Source organism: Drosophila takahashii, chromosome 2L (assembly GCF_030179915.1).
Source record: "Drosophila takahashii strain IR98-3 E-12201 chromosome 2L, DtakHiC1v2, whole genome shotgun sequence".
In the NCBI taxonomy this organism is placed as follows: Eukaryota; Metazoa; Arthropoda; class Insecta; order Diptera; family Drosophilidae; genus Drosophila; species Drosophila takahashii.
This window is the reverse complement of record NC_091678.1, coordinates 33,467,152-33,485,903: the sequence shown is the minus strand read 5'-3', so window position 1 is coordinate 33,485,903 and position 18,752 is coordinate 33,467,152. Positions and strand designations below refer to the sequence as shown.

Below are 18,752 nucleotides of genomic sequence, written 5' to 3'. Positions count from 1 at the left end.
ATCAAATATGTAATTTATACCTACCACACGATGTGAGCAGGGGCATATCGTTAAAAAATTCCCCCTATGTGGTTTGGCGCACTAGTTATTTAACACAAAATGTATATTATAAATGTTTAACAAGCAGTCCATTCCTTAATAAATACAATACAATACAATACAGTACAATCATGGCGGTTTTGCGTGATTCGATTCAGAAAGGGGATGCGGTTGTATACATGGATGATGTTATCATTGCGAGTAAGAATATTAATGAGGGCGTTCAGAAATTTAAGCGAGTTTTGGAAGTGGCACAGTGAAATGGTTTGCGCATAAATTGAAGTAAGTGTCAGGTGTTGAAGCGCAAAGTTAATTTCTTAGGCTATGTCGTTGAAAATGGTACCATTAAGCCAGGTGATGAGAAGACTCGAGCAGTAGCTGAATTTCCGATTCCGCGCGACAAGAAAGGAGTCCAACGATTCTTAGGGTTGACTTCGTATTTTCGTAGGTTTGTGGAAGGATACGCCGTAATTGCCAAACCGTTGTCCGACTTATTGCGCAAAGAGGTGAAATTTGAGTTTCATGACAAGCAGTTAGCAGCATTCGAAAAGCTCAAGGAAGCGTTGATCAGTGGACCAGTTTTGAAGCTCTATAATTATTCGCTTGAAACGGAGATTCACACCGATGCATCCAAGTTTGGATTTGGAGCCGTTTTGCTTCAATGAGATTCCTGTGATAATTTGTGGCATCCAGTTTTCTACATGAGCCGTAAAACCAAGCCTTGCGAGGAAAAGTATCATTTCTATGAACTCGAAGTGCTTGCAGTTATTGGAGCTTTAGTCAAGTGGCGGGTGTACGTGCTAGGGAAAAGGTTCAAGATTGTTACGGACTGTAACGCTTTTACAATGACCATGAAGAAGAAGGAGATTCCTCTCAGGGTATCTAGATTGGCGATGTATCTACAAGATTTCGACTATGAAATAGAATAAGGTCCGGCTCAAGGATGAGACATGTCGATGCGTTGAGTAGGGTGTCATGTTTCACATTGACCGACAGTTTGCTTCGTCGTTTGCGGGAGGCGCAGTTGTTAAATGATTGGACGAAGGTACTTAAGAGTGTCGTTGAGACCAGGGGCTGTGAAGATTTTTACATTGTCAACGAAGTCCTCTTCAAGGATCCGAATAAAGAGTTGCAAGTGGTTCCTTTACTCATGGAAACCGAAATCATTCAAATCAGTCACAAGCAAGGACACTTTTTGTCGAAGAAAACTCAGGACTTGATCGAAAAGTCGTACTATATTCCGAAGCTGAAGGAGAAGGTATCGCGAGTTGTCAATAGCTGCGTAGAGTGCATTCTTGTGAATGCAAAATCTGGTATGTAAGAAGGGTTCCTTACACCGATCGACAAAGGAGATAAACCGCTCGTCTCATACCATGTCTATCATGTTGGCCCAATGGAAATGACCAAAAAGCGCTACAATCATATTTTCGTCATTGTATATGCCTTTTCAAAGTATGTGTGGCTATATCCTACTCGAAGCATAAGACTTGAAGAAGTGGTTAGTTGTTTGGAGCGTCAGGCTGTTTGTTTTGGAAATCCGTACAGGATTTCCTGGACCGTGGAGCTACTTTCAGTTCCCACTTGTTCAATGCGTACTGCGATAGGGAGAAAATCCAACATTTGCTGATTGCAACAGGCGTACCTAGGGGAAACGGACAGGCAAAACGCATGCACAAAATAGTTGTTCCAATGCTATCTAAACTTAGCCATGAGAGTGCGGGGTGCTGGAATAAGCACGTAGGTAAGGTACAGCAGATAATAAACAACACAGAGCCGAGGAGTACCAAAGTTTCGCAATTTAAACTCTTAACAGGACTATATATGCGTATCTCAGGAGATGTCCAGCTCAAATCATTGATCCAGGATTGTTTGAACTCTCAGTTAGATAATGAACGCGACAAATTAAGGACGGAAGCAAGGGAAAACATTCAAAGCATTCAAGCTGAGAACAAGAAAGCTTTTGCCGCCAAAAGAAAGGTAGAAAAGAAGTTCCAACTAAACAATTTGGTAGCTATTACACGCACCCATTATGGTACTGGGTTAAAACGGGTAAAAAGGTCCTTATAAGACATCGACAGTTGCAGAATACATGAAGGCATTCGGGGCGAATCCTGCGTCAGGCGGGCCGATTGTGGGATGCGGTAGTGTCACCTTCTGATCTGATATCTTTCCCTTTCTGTACTCGAGAAGTTATAATTTGTACTCAATAGTAATAATTTGTACTCGATATCCAGTTGCGACGTGAGAAAAGTGGCAACGCACTGCCAGACACTCGCTGACAGAATCTCGCCAAGAACAGTCATAGGAGCACACTTATTTTTTGTGAAACTTAAGTTAAAAGTCAAATGTGAATAAAGTCTATCATTTTAATACATTTAAACATCAGCTTTATCTCTTACAAAAGAGGAACCTGCATTTATATCTACAATGCAATTTTAGAATTATCTTGATATCCTATGTAAAATTTATGCACATATCTCAGCAGTCCTATACTTTTCCCTTTCTAGAGAAAACCCATTTTGCTGGCTAAAAGGGTCTCAACAATTGGTTACAAAAAGACCGATTGCTTTTTTCGATTGAGCCGAACGGTCGGACCGAAACCGACAGAGAGAGAGTTTGTGAGCAACATTTTTTTCGGTTTGGTCGAGAGGAAACTGCATTAGGAAAATCGGTTGACAGTTATTTGCATGCTCTGCTTATAACTGTAGGAGTTTTTTTTTTGGTGTTAGTGTGGCCACAGCCAGTCGAGTTGCTAAGAAAGTTTCTTTTGCTATAGCGTCTTTTTCAAAACCATTTATAAAGTTCCAGCGGAACATCTTCAAGATAATGTTGTTGATTTTTATAAAATAGACTAGATTTCGAAGGTAATAAGAGCTATAGATTGCACGCATGTAAGAATTAAATCTCCCGGAGGCGATACCGAAGACACCAGTTCTGCAAGAATTGTCTCCTCTTCATCGGTATAATTTGTACCGCCAAACTTTTTTCTGCCGAAATTTTTTTTTATTAGTTTAAAATTTTGTCTATATCATCAGCTGTTAGTATGACTGTTTTATGGTATTTATCGATAGTCTTTCGACTTATTTTTGACAATTAACTCTTCTGTTGTGGTGTTGCCACCTAGTCTCAAATTAGTGCGCCTTTTATTTGGATAAATTTATCCTTCTATTAGCTAAATTCTATTTTGAAAGACGGACGAGAAAACGGCCCTAAGAGGCTATATTTTAGATCAGAAGTGCCACTTTTCTGACTGGTCGATGGAATCGGTTGGAATACTTCGTTGTCCTATAAATAAAAAATATTAAAGAATCGAGTATTACTTTAAAAGAGTAGATGTCGATTTTCGTCATGTTCCCCCAGCCCAAACCATAAGACCTAATTCTGGAAAAAATTGGGTCTGAATTGTGTGTTAGAGGACGTGTGCACTAAAAAAGGACTTTAATTCTGCTCCTAAGGACTCTTAGGACTCTCGAAAAATGCGAAATTGCTTGATTAAAACAGCAACCATTCCCACAGTTTTCAACCAAGAAGGAAGCGTTTCCGACCCCATAAAGTATATATATTCTTGATCAGGGGCACTAGCCGAGTCGAACTAGCCATGTCCGTCTGTCCGTCTGTATGAACGCTGAGATCTCGGAAACTACAAAAGCTAGAAGGTTGAGATTTCTCACACATATTCTTTTGCTTCCTACGCAGCGCAAGTTTATTTTAGGCGAGCGCCACGACCCCTTTAACGCCCACAATCGCCCACTAACGATTTTAAAATGGGTCCTGCGCCCACATCTTTAAAGATTTCCGAGAAGTATAAATGCAATTTTGTTGTGTATATTTATACCTATCGCAATGTAGAAGACATTTTTCAAATCGGACCATTCATTGAAAAGTTATACGCAATCAAAATTTATATATCTATCTCCCTCGCACTCCCTTTAGCTGAGTTACGATTATTAGTCGGGACACCAACCCGAGTACAGCGTTCGCACTCCCTTTAGCTGAATGACGGGTATTAGATAGTCGGGACACCAACCCGACTATAGCGTTCTCTCTTGTTTTATTTTAAGCTTTGTGGAAATCTTTGAAAGCCCAGAAGATGAGCCCCAACCGATTTCCAGTTGGGGCACTTAATTAATTTTTCCGCACCGATTATGCGATCGGATCCGTTTTTGGTTTAAAGTATAGAGCTATGCCATACAATCAGTAATCAGACAGACAGACAGACAGACAGACAGACAGACAGACAGACAGACAGACAGACAGACAGACAGACAGACCGAGAGACAGCCAGCCCGAGAGACAGAGAGACAGACAGACAGACAGACAGACAGACAGACAGACAGACAGACAGACAGACAGACAGACAGACAGACAGACAGACAGACAGACAGACAGACAGACAGACAGACAGACAGACAGACAGACAGACAGACAGACAGACAGACAGACAGACAGACAGACAGACAGACAGACAGACAGACAGACAGACAGACAGACAGACAGACAGACAGACAGACAGACAGACAGACAGACAGACAGACAGACAGACAGACAGACAGACAGACAGACAGACAGACAGACAGACAGACAGACAGACAGACAGACAGACAGACAGACAGACAGACAGACAGACAGACAGACAGACAGACAGACAGACAGACAGACAGACAGACAGACAGACAGACAGACAGACAGACAGACAGACAGACAGACAGACAGACAGACAGACAGACAGACAGACAGACAGACAGACAGACAGACAGACAGACAGACAGACAGACAGACAGACAGACAGACAGACAGACAGACAGACAGACAGACAGACAGACAGACAGACAGACAGACAGACAGACAGACAGACAGACAGACAGACAGACAGACAGACAGACAGACAGACAGACAGACAGACAGACAGACAGACAGACAGACAGACAGACAGACAGACAGACAGACAGACAGACAGACAGACAGACAGACAGACAGACAGACAGACAGACAGACAGACAGACAGACAGACAGACAGACAGACAGACAGACAGACAGACAGACAGACAGACAGACAGACAGACAGACAGACAGACAGACAGACAGACAGACAGCCAGTCAGACAGACAGACAGACAGACAGACAGACAGACAGACAGACAGACAGACAGACAGACAGACAGACATTTTAATGATTAAGGGGTCAAACCCAATTTTATTTTCGTTTTGTTTTTAATTAACCATGTTAACCATTTTATAATTAAAATCATTTTCGCAATTACAAAAAAAAACTTTCTAATTCTTCTCAGATTTGTGAACGGGTCAATCACCAGGGCTGGAAGGTGGTCAATGATAAACTTGGACGCATGGGCCCGTATGCCTTCAAGGGAATGCAGTGGGTGTCCTACGATGACCCAGTTACTATTCGAAAAAAGGCACAATTGGTAAGGTCATTGGACCTTGGCGGAGGTATGGTGTGGGCCCTCGATCTCGATGACTTCCGCAATCGGTGTGGAAATGGCGTGCATCCTTTGCTCCGTGAGATCCATGATGTGCTTAAGGATTCACCGAGTTTATTGGAACCACCAACAAGTAAGATAAGCATACGTTTAACTTCAGATACAATTTTTCCTTAACAAAAAATCCTAGATAGGTTGAGCTCAAATCGAAGTCTAATAATGACTATTAGGGGTTTCAATTGTGATACAAAAGTGTAAGTTGTAAAATATAATGAAAGACATTTGTTTAATCGTTGATATTCATAAAACAAGAATGAACGTAATAGTCGGGTCCGTGCCCCGTCACTCGGCTAAAGGGAGTGCGAGGGAGATGGATATATAACATTTTATTGATTGCGTATAACTTTTTAATGAATGGTCCGATTTGAAAAATATCTTCTACATTTCGATAGGTATAAATATACACGACAAAATTGCATTTACACTTCTCGGAAATCTTTAAAGGTGTGGCCGCCAGACACATTTTAAAATCGTTAGTGGGCGATTGTGGTTGTGGCGTGGCGCTCGGCTGAGATCTCAGCGTTCATACGGACAGATAGACAGACAGACAGAAAGCAGACAGACGGACATGGCTAGATCGACTCGGCTAGTGACCCTGATCAAGAATATATATACTTTATGGGGTCGGAAACGCTTCCTTTTAGCTGTTACTTACTTTTGAACGAATCTAATATACCCTTTAATCTACGCGTAACGGGTATAAATTGCGTCTTTTTAATTTATATAAAAAGTTCGCGAATTCTTACTCTTTAAATGGCTGGAAATAGACAATACATTACTTGTATTGTAGTTCATTCTTATTTTGTTTCACCAAAAATTTGGTAAAACCGCGAGTTCTCTAGCTTATTAGGCGGACAAGTTCTTGGTCACGAATTTCACTTCCTAATATGTATCTTATCTAAGCCATCAACTAAAAATCCAAAATGAAAAAAATATTCCCGTCATAGAATTTTATGATCTATATGGGCAATTCTCTGGGGATGTCAACCAAGCCAAAAAGCGTGAAACTTGAAAAAAAACATATTTCTATATGATTTTGCAATAATATTTGATTCTTGTTAGATGGATCCTCAACTAAGCAAAGTATTTTGAGTACCTTTGGATAATTTTCTAGGACAATACTTGTTATATGGACAAAAGTATTTTTTGGCATTTTTCAGTATTTTTTAAAGTAGCTCTTAAACGGTTTTTTGACATTAGGGTTACAGAAAACCCACCTAAGAAAATGACGGAAAAACTGTCGCGTGCGACATGTAGCGTGTGACAATCACTTCAATGCCAATAAAAAAAAAACCACTCAATATAAGTAATTTAATTTAACTTAACATTAAAGGCTACAAAATCATAAGATAATAAGTTTATTGTTTTTCATATATAGTGCTTGGTAGTTGGTTTAGGTATTTACTTCATAAAGACTAAATGATTTTTTAAGGGTTGACTCTTTCGTTTTCATTTTTTTTTTTTGTTTTAAAGGTTGGTTGGATTTTATTATAGCATGTTTGTTTTGTTTTCGTTCTTTCTCAAAGTTTTGTGTGTGGCTGAGGTATTTTGTTTTGCTTTGGGTGTTTGCTGCTAGTAATATTCTCCTACTTGCGTACAGCGATAAGAAATTACTGTATTTTTACCTCTACAGAAGTTTAAAATAAGCACACAGAATGACGAAGCCAAAGCGAAACAGAATAGATCCGTTAAGCGTACGACTGGTCGGCAACGTTATATATTCAATAATATCAACAAGTGCAAGGGGTTTTGGAACGACTCACCGAATTTCTGCATGTGATGGAGGCCTCCTCATCAAGCGCTGGTGTTGTTGGAGATGACGAATTCGCACTAATATGTTGGGGAATTAAAGAATATTCAAAGTTATCTCCCAGTCGCCGATCGCTGCCGTCGTTTTAAGTGGATGTTTGTTTGGATTTTTTTTCTCTGCACTGATCCAATACCAAGCACTGAATATGAACTGCCTCGTTCGTTGGGGTGTATTTTACAATATTTTGTGCCCTTTCTTTGATTAAATGAATTGCTGCCTTCGATTGAGCTAATCAAAAAACTATGGGTGCCAGGTGGATATCACGTGCCCGCTGAGTTGGGCGAGTTTGTAGGCGACTGCAGGTCCGATTGCAGGTTGAAAGAAATACTCTTCAGAGGCTTCAACGAAGACAGAAGCCGGGAAAATGTGATGCAGCCCCGCTCCTCCTCAGGGTGTAACTGCTGATTATTTGCTGTGCTCTGGTAGACCGGTTCTGATGAAAATGGTATTGCGGATTCTTAGCGTAAATAAGCCGAACAATTTTCCTTTTGACAATTAAGCTAGGAATCGAAAGATCGGATATTATTGCCGAAAATGCCCTTCTGTACAATCACATACCTAGGTTAACCAAAGCTTCGGACAAGCGTTAATTTTATCTCCAATCCCAGGTTTTCGAACTTTTTTGGTTACTTTTCACTGACAACGGGTTTTTGAAAAAGTGTATGCCTGTGTTAAGGTTAAAGTAAAGCTTGTTGCTATTACTTCTTAGTTACGTAACAAAACACGCGTTTTTAAGGCTTTGTATGAATACTTGGAGTGATCCGTACTTTATGTTGGCCAATTGGGAAAAGAGACCGTGTGCTTCGTTATTGGGCTTTTTATAGCTTTGGATAATACCGGATATGGATGAATTCGTCCCAACTGTCAGTTACTTCACCGTGTTCAGTTTGACACTGGAAGGGTGACAATGATGCCCATGCTACCTATCGAATAGCACTACCGCGGTTTTTTTTTTAATATTTCTGGATTGAAATATTTAAAATTTACATTTGCTTCAGACCCACGTTACAGACTTAGGGTGGTTAGAGTATCCGACTCATAATCTCTGGGTCGTGAGTTCAAATCCAGCTTTTGCAGATGATGTTTTTCTTTTTGGTAAATGTTGATTTTGATTCCCAGCGAAGGCAATAAACCTGATTTGTAAGTTTCAGTATCTGTGAAATGTAAGTGTCTATAAATAACTTCCATATGTATTAATATAACAAACTAAATTAAAAATAAAAACAAGTTAAAAACATAAATTAAAAAAAAACAATTTTTTCGGGCTAAATACTATTTTGTAGGTCATCTACTATTTTATAGGTAATCTACTATTTTTTGGGGCATTTTCTATCTTTTATGGGTTGGTGCAGTTTTCACTATTAAATAGTTGATTTTAGATAGTTTTTTTTTTTGTGTGTAGGAATAATCGGGGAACAAAATTTAAAAAGAATTATATCTTGGGTGTTTTTCAACCAATGCCATTTTTTATCTAATTCTGAATTTCGAATAAATTGTTTTCAAAATCGGACGACTATATCATATAGCTGCCATAGGAACGATCGGAAAATGAATGGGAATATAATAGGAAATAAATTATTGCTTCGTTGGTTTTTATCGTATTCTCTTCTTATCTGGGATATGACTTTTTTTAAATGTTTTCAAATTTCGATTTTAATTTTATCAATATCGAACTACTATATCATATAGCTGCCATAGAAAGGATCGGAAAATTAGTGATTAATAGGAATTATCTGCAAGGGTATATAAGCTTCGGCTGGCCGAAGCTAGCTTCCTTTCTTGTTTTAAAGATGAAATAACAAGGAAGACTATGAAATTACCTGCATTGAAATATTCCTTCACGTTTCGATAAGCAGGAAGTCAAAAAAATCACTTCTATCTATCTATTTTTTTATATATCTTAAAAACGAAAAATGCCCTAAAGTCAGCCCTAGCACATATTTTAGTGCTAATCAAGACCTTTAATTTGAGCCTAGTGCCAAAAGAAAATAAGTCTTAGAAGATGGTTTTCTCACCAGCAAAGCGTACGAACGTCGCGTGCGACAGCAGAAAATTGCACATATATAATATATATGCATGAGTGGAGTCATAGGGCCCTTTGACATACATTTTCAAAAAAGGTTCGAGTAGCTCATGTCGGAACATTTTTTGGATCTGACTCCTATACCTCATGACTCCCTATGACTCATGACTCCCTATGAGTCATGACTCAGGTCAAAACAAGAGAGAACGCTATAGTCGGGTTCGTGTCCCGACTATCTAATACCCGTCACTCGGCTAAAGGGAGTGCGAGGGAGATGGATATATAACCTTTTTTTGATTGCGCATAACTTTTTCATTAATGATCCGATTTGAAAAATGTCTTATATACACAACAAAATTGCATTTACACTTCTCGGAAAATTTCAAAGGTATGGGCGCCAGACACATTTTAAAATCGTTAGTGGGCGATTGTGGGCGTTAGAGGTGGCGTGGCACTCGGCTAAAATAAACTTAGAAGCCCAAGAATATGTGTGGGAAATCTCAACCTTCTAGCTTTTGTAGTTTCCGAGATCTCAGCGTTCATACGGACAGACAGACAGACGGACTGACTGACGGACAGACGGACATGGCTATATCGACCCGGCTAGTGACCCTGATCAAGAATATATATATAAGAATATATATAGGGCCGGAAACGCTGCCTTCTTCCTGTTACACACTTTTGCACGAATACAATATACCCATTTACTCTACGAGTAGCGGGTATAAATATCTCTAATCTGTTAATCACAGAATTCGCGGATTATTCGAGCTCAACAATACACGTATCACTCGACGTGAAGAATTCGCGGTTTATTTGACATGAGGAATCCGCGGATTATTCGACCTTATGAGTTAAGTAGGTCATGGCGCATAGTATGAGCCATGTTTCATAGGAGTCATGAGCTATAGGAGTCATGACTTGAGCTATGACTCTACTCATACAGGGCTCTAATAACTATATATATTTTTTCTTTTTTGTTTTATAGCACTGTGCAACAAAATGAATGCTTTTTAAATTTCCAAGTTAAACAAAGTTTGAAAAATGCTGAAACTGGCCAACTTTGTGTAGGCCTCAGAGGCAAACGGAAACATGGTTTGTTTTGATGTTAAAATTTTTTAAAAGATACACTCATAATCTTTCAAACCCTATCTTTAGAATTATTTTAGGATTTTTTTAAGGGAGAAACAAATTCTAGAAAACATAGTCAAAAAACATAAAAGCATACAGCTGCGGTCAAAATATTAGTAGTGTTGCCGCCCTGTGTTTTAAAAGTTCGTTTTGAATTTCTGATTTTTAGATGGTGATTGGCACAAAATATACTAAAAATACTAGGTGAAACAGGTGGGATAGGAACATCAAAGGGTTGACGTTGGAATATTTTCAACCTCATCCAATTTGTATGACCATCTGAGACGGTAAACGGTACATGTTGACTAATAAATAAAAACAAAACATTGGCTAGGGTATTGTAATTTACAACTTGTAAGCCTAGGAAACTTTCAAAATTGTTGTTGAAGCCGCTAGGTTCGATTAGATTTTACACTTTTTATACGTTAGCAACGCAATTAACAATTAACATCTGAGGACTAATAATTCATTTCAGCACCTTCGGCTGAAGACCAAACTGACGTAGAGTTGTCGGAAGCCAGCGGAGTAGAAGCGACTGAAAATATTGAGAGCGAGAGCGTGGATGAAGGCGTAGAAACTTCGGTAGAGGGAGAACCTGACTACGGAGAGGGAAGTTTCGAAGCAGTTTTACAACCAGTAACGGAGGCCAACCATGAGGCAGAATCCTTAGGGATATCATCACAAAACGAGATCGACCCAAACAATGAGGTTGAGGAGGAGATCTTGGAAATTGAATACGGAGAACCTATCCCAGGTACTGGTGTGTCCAACGACTTTAAGGTTGTCTGCTACTTTACGAACTGGGCATGGTACCGCCAAGGCGGTGGAAAGTTCCTGCCAGAAGATATTGACGCAGATCTGTGTACCCACATTGTCTATGGCTTCGCTGTTCTAAGCCGTAACAATCTGACGATTCAGCCTCACGACTCCTGGGCGGACCTAGACAACAAGTTCTATGAGCGGGTTGTGGCCTACCGCAAAAAGGGAGTGAAGGTCTCCGTGGCCATTGGTGGTTGGAATGACTCTGCTGGCGACAAGTATGCCCGACTTGTAAGAAAATCTGAGGCACGAACGCGGTTCATCCGCCATGCTTTGGAATTCATCGAGAAGTATAATTTTGACGGACTGGATCTGGATTGGGAGTACCCTGTGTGCTGGCAGGTGGACTGTAAAAAGGGTACAGCAGATGAAAAGATTGGATTCACTGCCCTGGTACGGGAGCTGTCGGGTGCCTTCCAAGCAAAAGGCCTGATCCTCTCCGCTGCCGTATCACCCAACAAAAAAGTTGTGGACGCCGCTTACGATGTTCCCGAGTTGTCCCGCTACTTTGACTGGATCTCTGTGATGGCCTATGACTACCACGGCCAGTGGGACAAACAGACTGGTCACGTGGCGCCAATGTACAACCACCCCGAAGGAACTGTAAACTTTAATGCGAATTTTTCGATGAACTATTGGATATCAAGAGGAACTGACCGACGGAAGCTTATAATGGGTATTCCTATGTACGGCCAGTCATTCTCTCTGGCTGAGAAGGCTGAGCACCAGCTAAATGCGCCTACATACGGCGGCGGGGAAGCAGGGGATGCGACAAGGGCTAGAGGGTTTCTGGCATACTATGAGATCTGCTTGAACATCCGCCAGCGCAGGTGGAACGTTGTGAGGGATGCCAGGGGTCGGATGGGACCCTTCGCCTACCTAGAAGATCAGTGGGTCTCCTTTGACGATACACATATGGTTCGACACAAAAGCGAGTACGTCAAGGCTATGGGACTTGGTGGTGCCATGGTCTGGGCACTTGATCTGGACGACTTTAAAAATTACTGTGGATGTGAATCTTACCCCTTGCTAAAAACCATAAATCGCGTGCTTCGAGGTTTAGGTGGTCCACATGAAAAATGCGTGCTTGAGCAACGAGAGAAGACGACTAGTAAGTAATGTCTTTATTAGACATTTATTATTAATAGAAACGAGCCTTCGAACACTTATTATCTTCTATCTCCGCAGTTGCAAGCGCCAGTCCGTCCACTGTTAACTCGCAAATAGGAACTGATCTATCCCCTGCTCCTGCCATACAGAATGCACCTCTAAGTAACCCTAGCCAGCCGAACCCAGCCATTATATGCGACGGGAAAAACTATTTGCCCCACGAACTCGATTGCAATAAGTACTACATCTGCCAGCATGGAATGCAAGTAGAGCAACGGTATGTTTTTTAATATGATACTTATTACCGAATTTATAAAAATTATTTTGATTTGATACTATTTGATACGGTTGGACATTCATTTCCTCTATACTTTAAAATACTTTAAAAATGATTTTTTTGTAACGAAACCAAAAAATATTAAAGCGATTTTTAATGTCCAAATCAAGCTGTGACAAACTTTTAAAAATTTATCTGCTGAATCTTCGATGTCCGAAGTAAATTATTCAAGTAATGACTTCGTTTTAATGAGATATTTTTTCAGGTGCCCTGCGGGTCTTCAGTGGAATGAGAACTACTGCGACTGGCCGAACAATTTTAAGTGCTCGGTGCGATCTGATCAGACCACCCAACCGCCAATAATGTATCACCCGAAACCTACTAGCACCTTTGCGGAGCGTCCAACAACCAATGAGCCTCTTATCCCGAACAATATTTCGCACCCGAATCCAATAACACCTTCTCACTTGGGCAGTGGCGAAGCTTACAAAGTGATCTGCTATTTTACCAACTGGGCATGGTACAGACCGGGTCAGGGCAAGTATGTTCCCGAGGACATAGACGCTAATCTATGCACCCACATCATCTACGGCTTTGCGGTGCTTGATAGCAATTCGCTGACCATTAGGACTCATGACAGCTGGGCGGATATCGACAACAGATTTTACGAGCGCGTGGTAGAGTACAAGCAAAAGGGACTTCGCGTTTTGGTGGCCATAGGAGGATGGAATGATTCGCTGGGCAGCAAGTATGCGCGCCTGGTTCTTGACTTACAGGCTCGAGCACGCTTTATCGCAAGTGTGCTTATATTTGTAGAAAAGTACGGCTTTGAGGGTCTGGACTTAGACTGGGAGTACCCGGTGTGCTGGCAGGTGGATTGTGCAAAAGGTGATCCAGCGGAAAAGCACGCATTTGCTGCTCTGGTGAAGGAACTTTCGGAGGCCTTTAAGCCAAAGAGCCTGCTCCTTTCGGCAGCGGTTTCGCCAAGTAAAATAGTAATCGACGCCGGATACGAAGTGTCCAAGCTGTCTCGATACTTTGACTGGATCGCCGTAATGACGTACGACTTCCACGGTCACTGGGATAAACGGACAGGTCACCTTGCTCCGCTTTACCACGTAGAAGGTGATATCAATCCACACTATAACGGAAACTTTAGCATACACTACTGGCTAGACCGGGGCGTTCCCGCGAGCAAGCTGATTATGGGAATGCCAATGTACGGCCAGTCCTTTACGCTGGCTGATCAAAGCCACTCGTTAATAAATGATAAGTCCGTAGGTCCGGGGAAGGCAGGAGCCTACACTCGAGCTGGCGGATTTTTGGCGTACTATGAGATCTGCGAAATGATCGGAAATGGCGGCTGGACTGTAGTACGGGACATAGAGGGTCGCATCGGACCCTACGCCCATAGTGGCAACCAGTGGATCTCTTACGATGACGTATCGGACACTCGGCGGAAGGCGGAGTTTATTAAAAGACTTAGCCTAGGTGGTGGGATGGTATGGGCCCTTGATCTGGACGACTTTCGCGGCCGCTGTGGTTGCGGCAAACATCCATTGCTCAGGACTCTCAGTCAGGAGCTGCGAGACATCCCCGGCCAACGTGCAAAGGATTGCACATAATATATAGTCCCTTCTTTTGCTGCTGGATTGCCTTGCACTTTATTTAAATTTATTTTGAGCGGTTATATACACTTGTACCCAGAATAAATTGCCCTTTATACGAATTTTGTTTTGTATTGACTAATGGTTCACAGCTTATTCCAACCAGTCTACACCAAAAACTTTATCACCCCTCAAAAACTAAACAAAACATGTTATCATAATGATTAAAGCGCCGAATACATCTATAATGATACACATTAGTGTTCACTCCAGCCGTTGCATTTTTCTGATCCATTCCCATCTTACTCCAGCCAATGTCGCCTACTACATACTTGTAGTCTTAAAGACAGGCGTTTAATAGCGCGCCTACTCTTCGTGAATGACTTAATTATTGGTAACATTGATAGTCCTTTCCTTTTGAGTTTAATTACCTTTAATGCCCCAGCCAGGAATCTCCGTACCATGGTCCCTTTTTTTGAAAGTGCTGCTAGGACCAATTATGCTCGGAATGAACCACTTTTAAGGGCTTTGAGTTTATTTAACTCCCTACCACCCAGCATCCGGTTATGTTGGGGATCCAAGAAAGACATGCTTAGGCAATCACTTAGGGAATATTTTTTATGTAGCTCTTAGTCTTAGTTTTAAGTTTATAACTTACTAGCCAGATAAGGATTTAATCCATTGGCGGAATAAATAAATAAATATTATATATTAATAATTTTATGTCCAGCAGGTCCTTCCATAATTTTTATTTTTTTTTAAATTTGAATTTATCTTCACATTTTAAAGGATAAATTAATTAAAAACTAAAAGGATCTTAAATTTTACCACAATCCCGTTATTAAATGGCGACAGTAACAAAACTGTCATTGTGTCTACGTCAATTACCCGTGAAGTTAAATAAACATAAACAAAACAAGAGAGAACGCTATAGTCGAGTTCCTCTACTATTAAATACCCGTTACTCAGCTTAACAACTTTTATATAAATATGCCTTCTTGTATGTTTTTTGCGCGCCTCATTTCAAATAATTTACGTGAATGCAAAATGTATTCCAAATTAGAGTGAGCAGCTTTTTTCCAGCACCAGCTATAGTGTTGAACACGCGGCGACTGCGCCATCTATGACACGGAATTGGTACTGTTTATACAAAAAACTGTGGGCGCCACGGCTTTTTGCGGTTTGTTGGTGTTAGAGGGGGCGTGGCACCTTGATAAAAAAAAAAACTTGCGCTGCGTAGGAAGTCCAAGAATGTCTGTGGAAAATCTCAACCTTCTAGCTTTTGTAGTTTCCGAGATCTCAGCGTTTATCCTGACAGACAGACAGACGGACATGGCTAGATCGACTCGGCTAGTGATCCTGATCAAGAATATATATACTTTAAGGGGTCGGAAACGCTTCCTTCTCCCTGTTACATACTTTTGCACGAATAAATATAAAGGTAATTATAAAGGTATATTCCCAAATGTGAATTTTTGAAAGTACGCACATTCTACAAAAAATCTATCGAGAGTACGAAAAAAACGAGTTAAAGAAAAAGGTGCGGTAGACAGCCCCGACTTTCGTCCCAATTGGAAAAAAAAACGAGGTGAAGAAGGAAGGGCTGTAGTCAGCCCTGTCTGCTGCGCCGCCAAATACCTTACTCCACCGAGACAAGAAGAGCGGACTAAGAAATTTGTTCACCGCTGAATTTTTTGTAGCACTGGCAACGCGTTTACGCGGGGTGCTATAGTAAAGATCATTAACATTAACATTCATATTTATTTATTACTAACGCATAACTTTTGGTGTAAACTTAATATAAGTAAAATATTTGTAATAGCCTCTTCCCATAGAGTCGATCCGTGTGAAACGGTTGGGATTTTTGACAAATGTGAAATTCGTGTTCCCATAGAGCAGCGGTCGGCAGCGTCCTATTAAGTGAGCATAGGAAATTGTTCTGCTCGAGCGCTGCCTCCACGTATACTGTAGAACAGCGGTCTGCGCACACACACTGTTAAGCCGCCCCGTACAATTTACTCACACAAATACAAAACAAAATGTAATTGTATGAGTGTGCCGACCGCTGCCATAGAGTTTCCATCCACATCCACATCCAATAACAGCTGACTTGAAGAGCAGTTGCTCAACTCAACATAAACGAAGGGGGATTTCAACTCGGGAAACTGTCGTAAAAATGCGTTGTCTTTATTTTATTGTAGAATAATTGCCATATCTGAACGTTTATAACATATCCAACAACGAGTATGCATACATATTGCTGACTGGGGGGAGCCTAACCTCCCGTACCCCACACTCCGCTCTTTCTGCGCCTCTGCCTAGCCAATATTAATATGAAAAATTTGTAAACAAAACTAAATTTATGTTTTTTTTGGTAAATTATAGACACTTTGGAACTTTATAGGAGTACAAAGTACACTTTTAATTAATATTAGTTATATTTATGAAGTGCAAAACATATTTTGACACTTTGCTGCCAACATTGATGTTTTCGTACGCACAACAGCTTACATTTTGGCCCACTCATAGCAACATGCTTGCGAACGCTTTTGCGCTCATAACAAACTACAAATAATTAAAAAAAGAAACCCAAAAAACAATGAGCTGAAGCAATATTTAATTTTTTCCCGCCATCGATTTGATTTGTTCTGCAGTCATCGTTTCAATTTTCACAGTCAAGAGGAAGAATTCAGAGTTGCACCGAGAAAACATCGCTTAAATATCGCATAATCAAAGTCCGTTAAAATTGGATTGCGGACTAACTGGAAAATTTTCGGAACGTCAAAACCTTACGGACCATCCGTTCAACGGATCGTGAAAAGTGGATGGAGCTCTGTGGAAAGACCCTATTAGTTTTTAAGCTATCGGGATGAAACTTTTCCAAAAGTCTTCTTTCTATTGCAAGTAGTATATAAGTCGGAACCGGCCGGATTGGACAACTATATCTAATAGCTCCCATAGGAAGGATCAGAAAAAACACGTGAAAAAAATCTAGCTTCGGTGTTCTTGGGAATATTATTTTTTAAGGGGTTATATACCTTTTGAGCGAAAAAATTGAGGGAACTTTGGATTTTTTTTTCAGGTGTGTAGCAATTATTTTATGACTCTGATGTTATTATTATTGATAGTACATGTTTTTATCGAAACAACAAGCGTTTGTTCTTGAAAAAATATGAATAATTTACGAAGTTATGGCAATTCTCTCGGAACCCTATTTTTTTCTATATCGGCTTGCGGTGACCACGATGGAAGTCCAGCAGGTCAACTGAGTTCAAAAAACCAAAAAATTTCTATTAGTATAGTATTCTTTCCAGTTCGTGAACGATTATTTTCAAGAATATTTGGTTTTTTCTGCATACAGTAACAATTATTCCAAAAATTTGATTTTTCGAGTTCTAAAAATTGTATTAAAAATTTCTGATCTGTGAAATCAAAATCGGCGCATAAAAACTGAATCGTTCACGAACTCGGCACAATCATTACGAATAATTTAAAAAAAAATTGAAGAAGATCGATCAAATAATTCTTGTGCAATCGTGGTCACAGCGAAGGCACTTTTGATAAAACACGACTTTGAGGTAATCGCATTCAAAGTTTTACGTTGAGTGTATGCAACTATGAAGTCGAGCACACAAAACGTTGTTTTCCTATAGAACTATTATTCGGATCTCTATGAAAATTTGGGAAAATGTTCTCTAAGGAATATACTTTAGGATTCAGCAAAAAAAAATTTTGTTTTTTTAAAGTTATATAACCCTTTAATTATTTTTAAATTTCGAATCAATTTTTTAAGAAAACGGACCACTATATCATATAGCTGCCATAGGAATGATCGGGAAACAAATGGGAATAAATAGGAAAAAAAGTATATCTTTGATGATTTCTTTTCCATTATTTTCTTCTCTGGTATAGAGCTTTTCTTTAACATAATAACATAAAAATTTCGAATAAAATTTAACAAAATTTAGACCATAGAAAAATATAATAAGAAAACAGCTAAAATCTTGGTTGTTGTTACATATAAGCAAGTATTTCTAAATTTAATGTTTATGTAAGTTAATAAGAATGATCTGCAAGGGTATATAAGCTTCGGCTGACCAAAGCTAGCTTCCTTTCTTGTTATATATGGGCGGTTCTTCTACAAACCGATCGGATTTGGCCAAAAAAAAAAAATTTCTCATTTTTGATTTGCTTGAAACTTTTTTAAGTGTACTATTCGGAAAATTAGTAAACACGTGTATCAAGATTTGGTTGAAAAAAAATTATTTGTTTTTCTTTAGAATTTTTTAAGTTTGCCCAAAAACGTGAATTTTGAAAAAGTACCCTCTCATTGAAAATCTGAATCTCCGGTTGTAGTAATCTGATTGACTTCGTGTCTTTTGCATTAATTTCTCTAAAACCTCTTCTTAAAAAAAAAATGTAGAAAAACAAAGAGTTTT

The 18,752-nt window shown here is 39.9% G+C and overlaps 1 protein-coding gene across 2 annotated transcripts in view; it reads left to right on the top strand.

Annotated features, from left to right (window-relative positions):
• The window catches only part of Cht10 (Chitinase 10), an 80,379-nt gene extending 65,431 nt beyond the window's left edge, over positions 1 to 14,948 (top strand). The window contains exons 5-8 of one of the 2 annotated variants that reach the window (XM_070213172.1): positions 5,327 to 5,609; positions 10,976 to 12,430; positions 12,508 to 12,706; positions 12,972 to 14,948. In XM_070213172.1, coding sequence (XP_070069273.1) covers positions 5,327 to 5,609; positions 10,976 to 12,430; positions 12,508 to 12,706; positions 12,972 to 14,331 — 3,297 coding nt within the window. In that variant the 3' untranslated portion in view covers positions 14,332 to 14,948. The remainder of the gene's footprint in view (positions 1 to 5,326; positions 5,610 to 10,975; positions 12,431 to 12,507; positions 12,707 to 12,971) is intronic. The other variant, XM_044393728.2, reaches the window with a different exon arrangement.
• Positions 14,949 to 18,752: the final 3,804 nt, after the last annotated feature.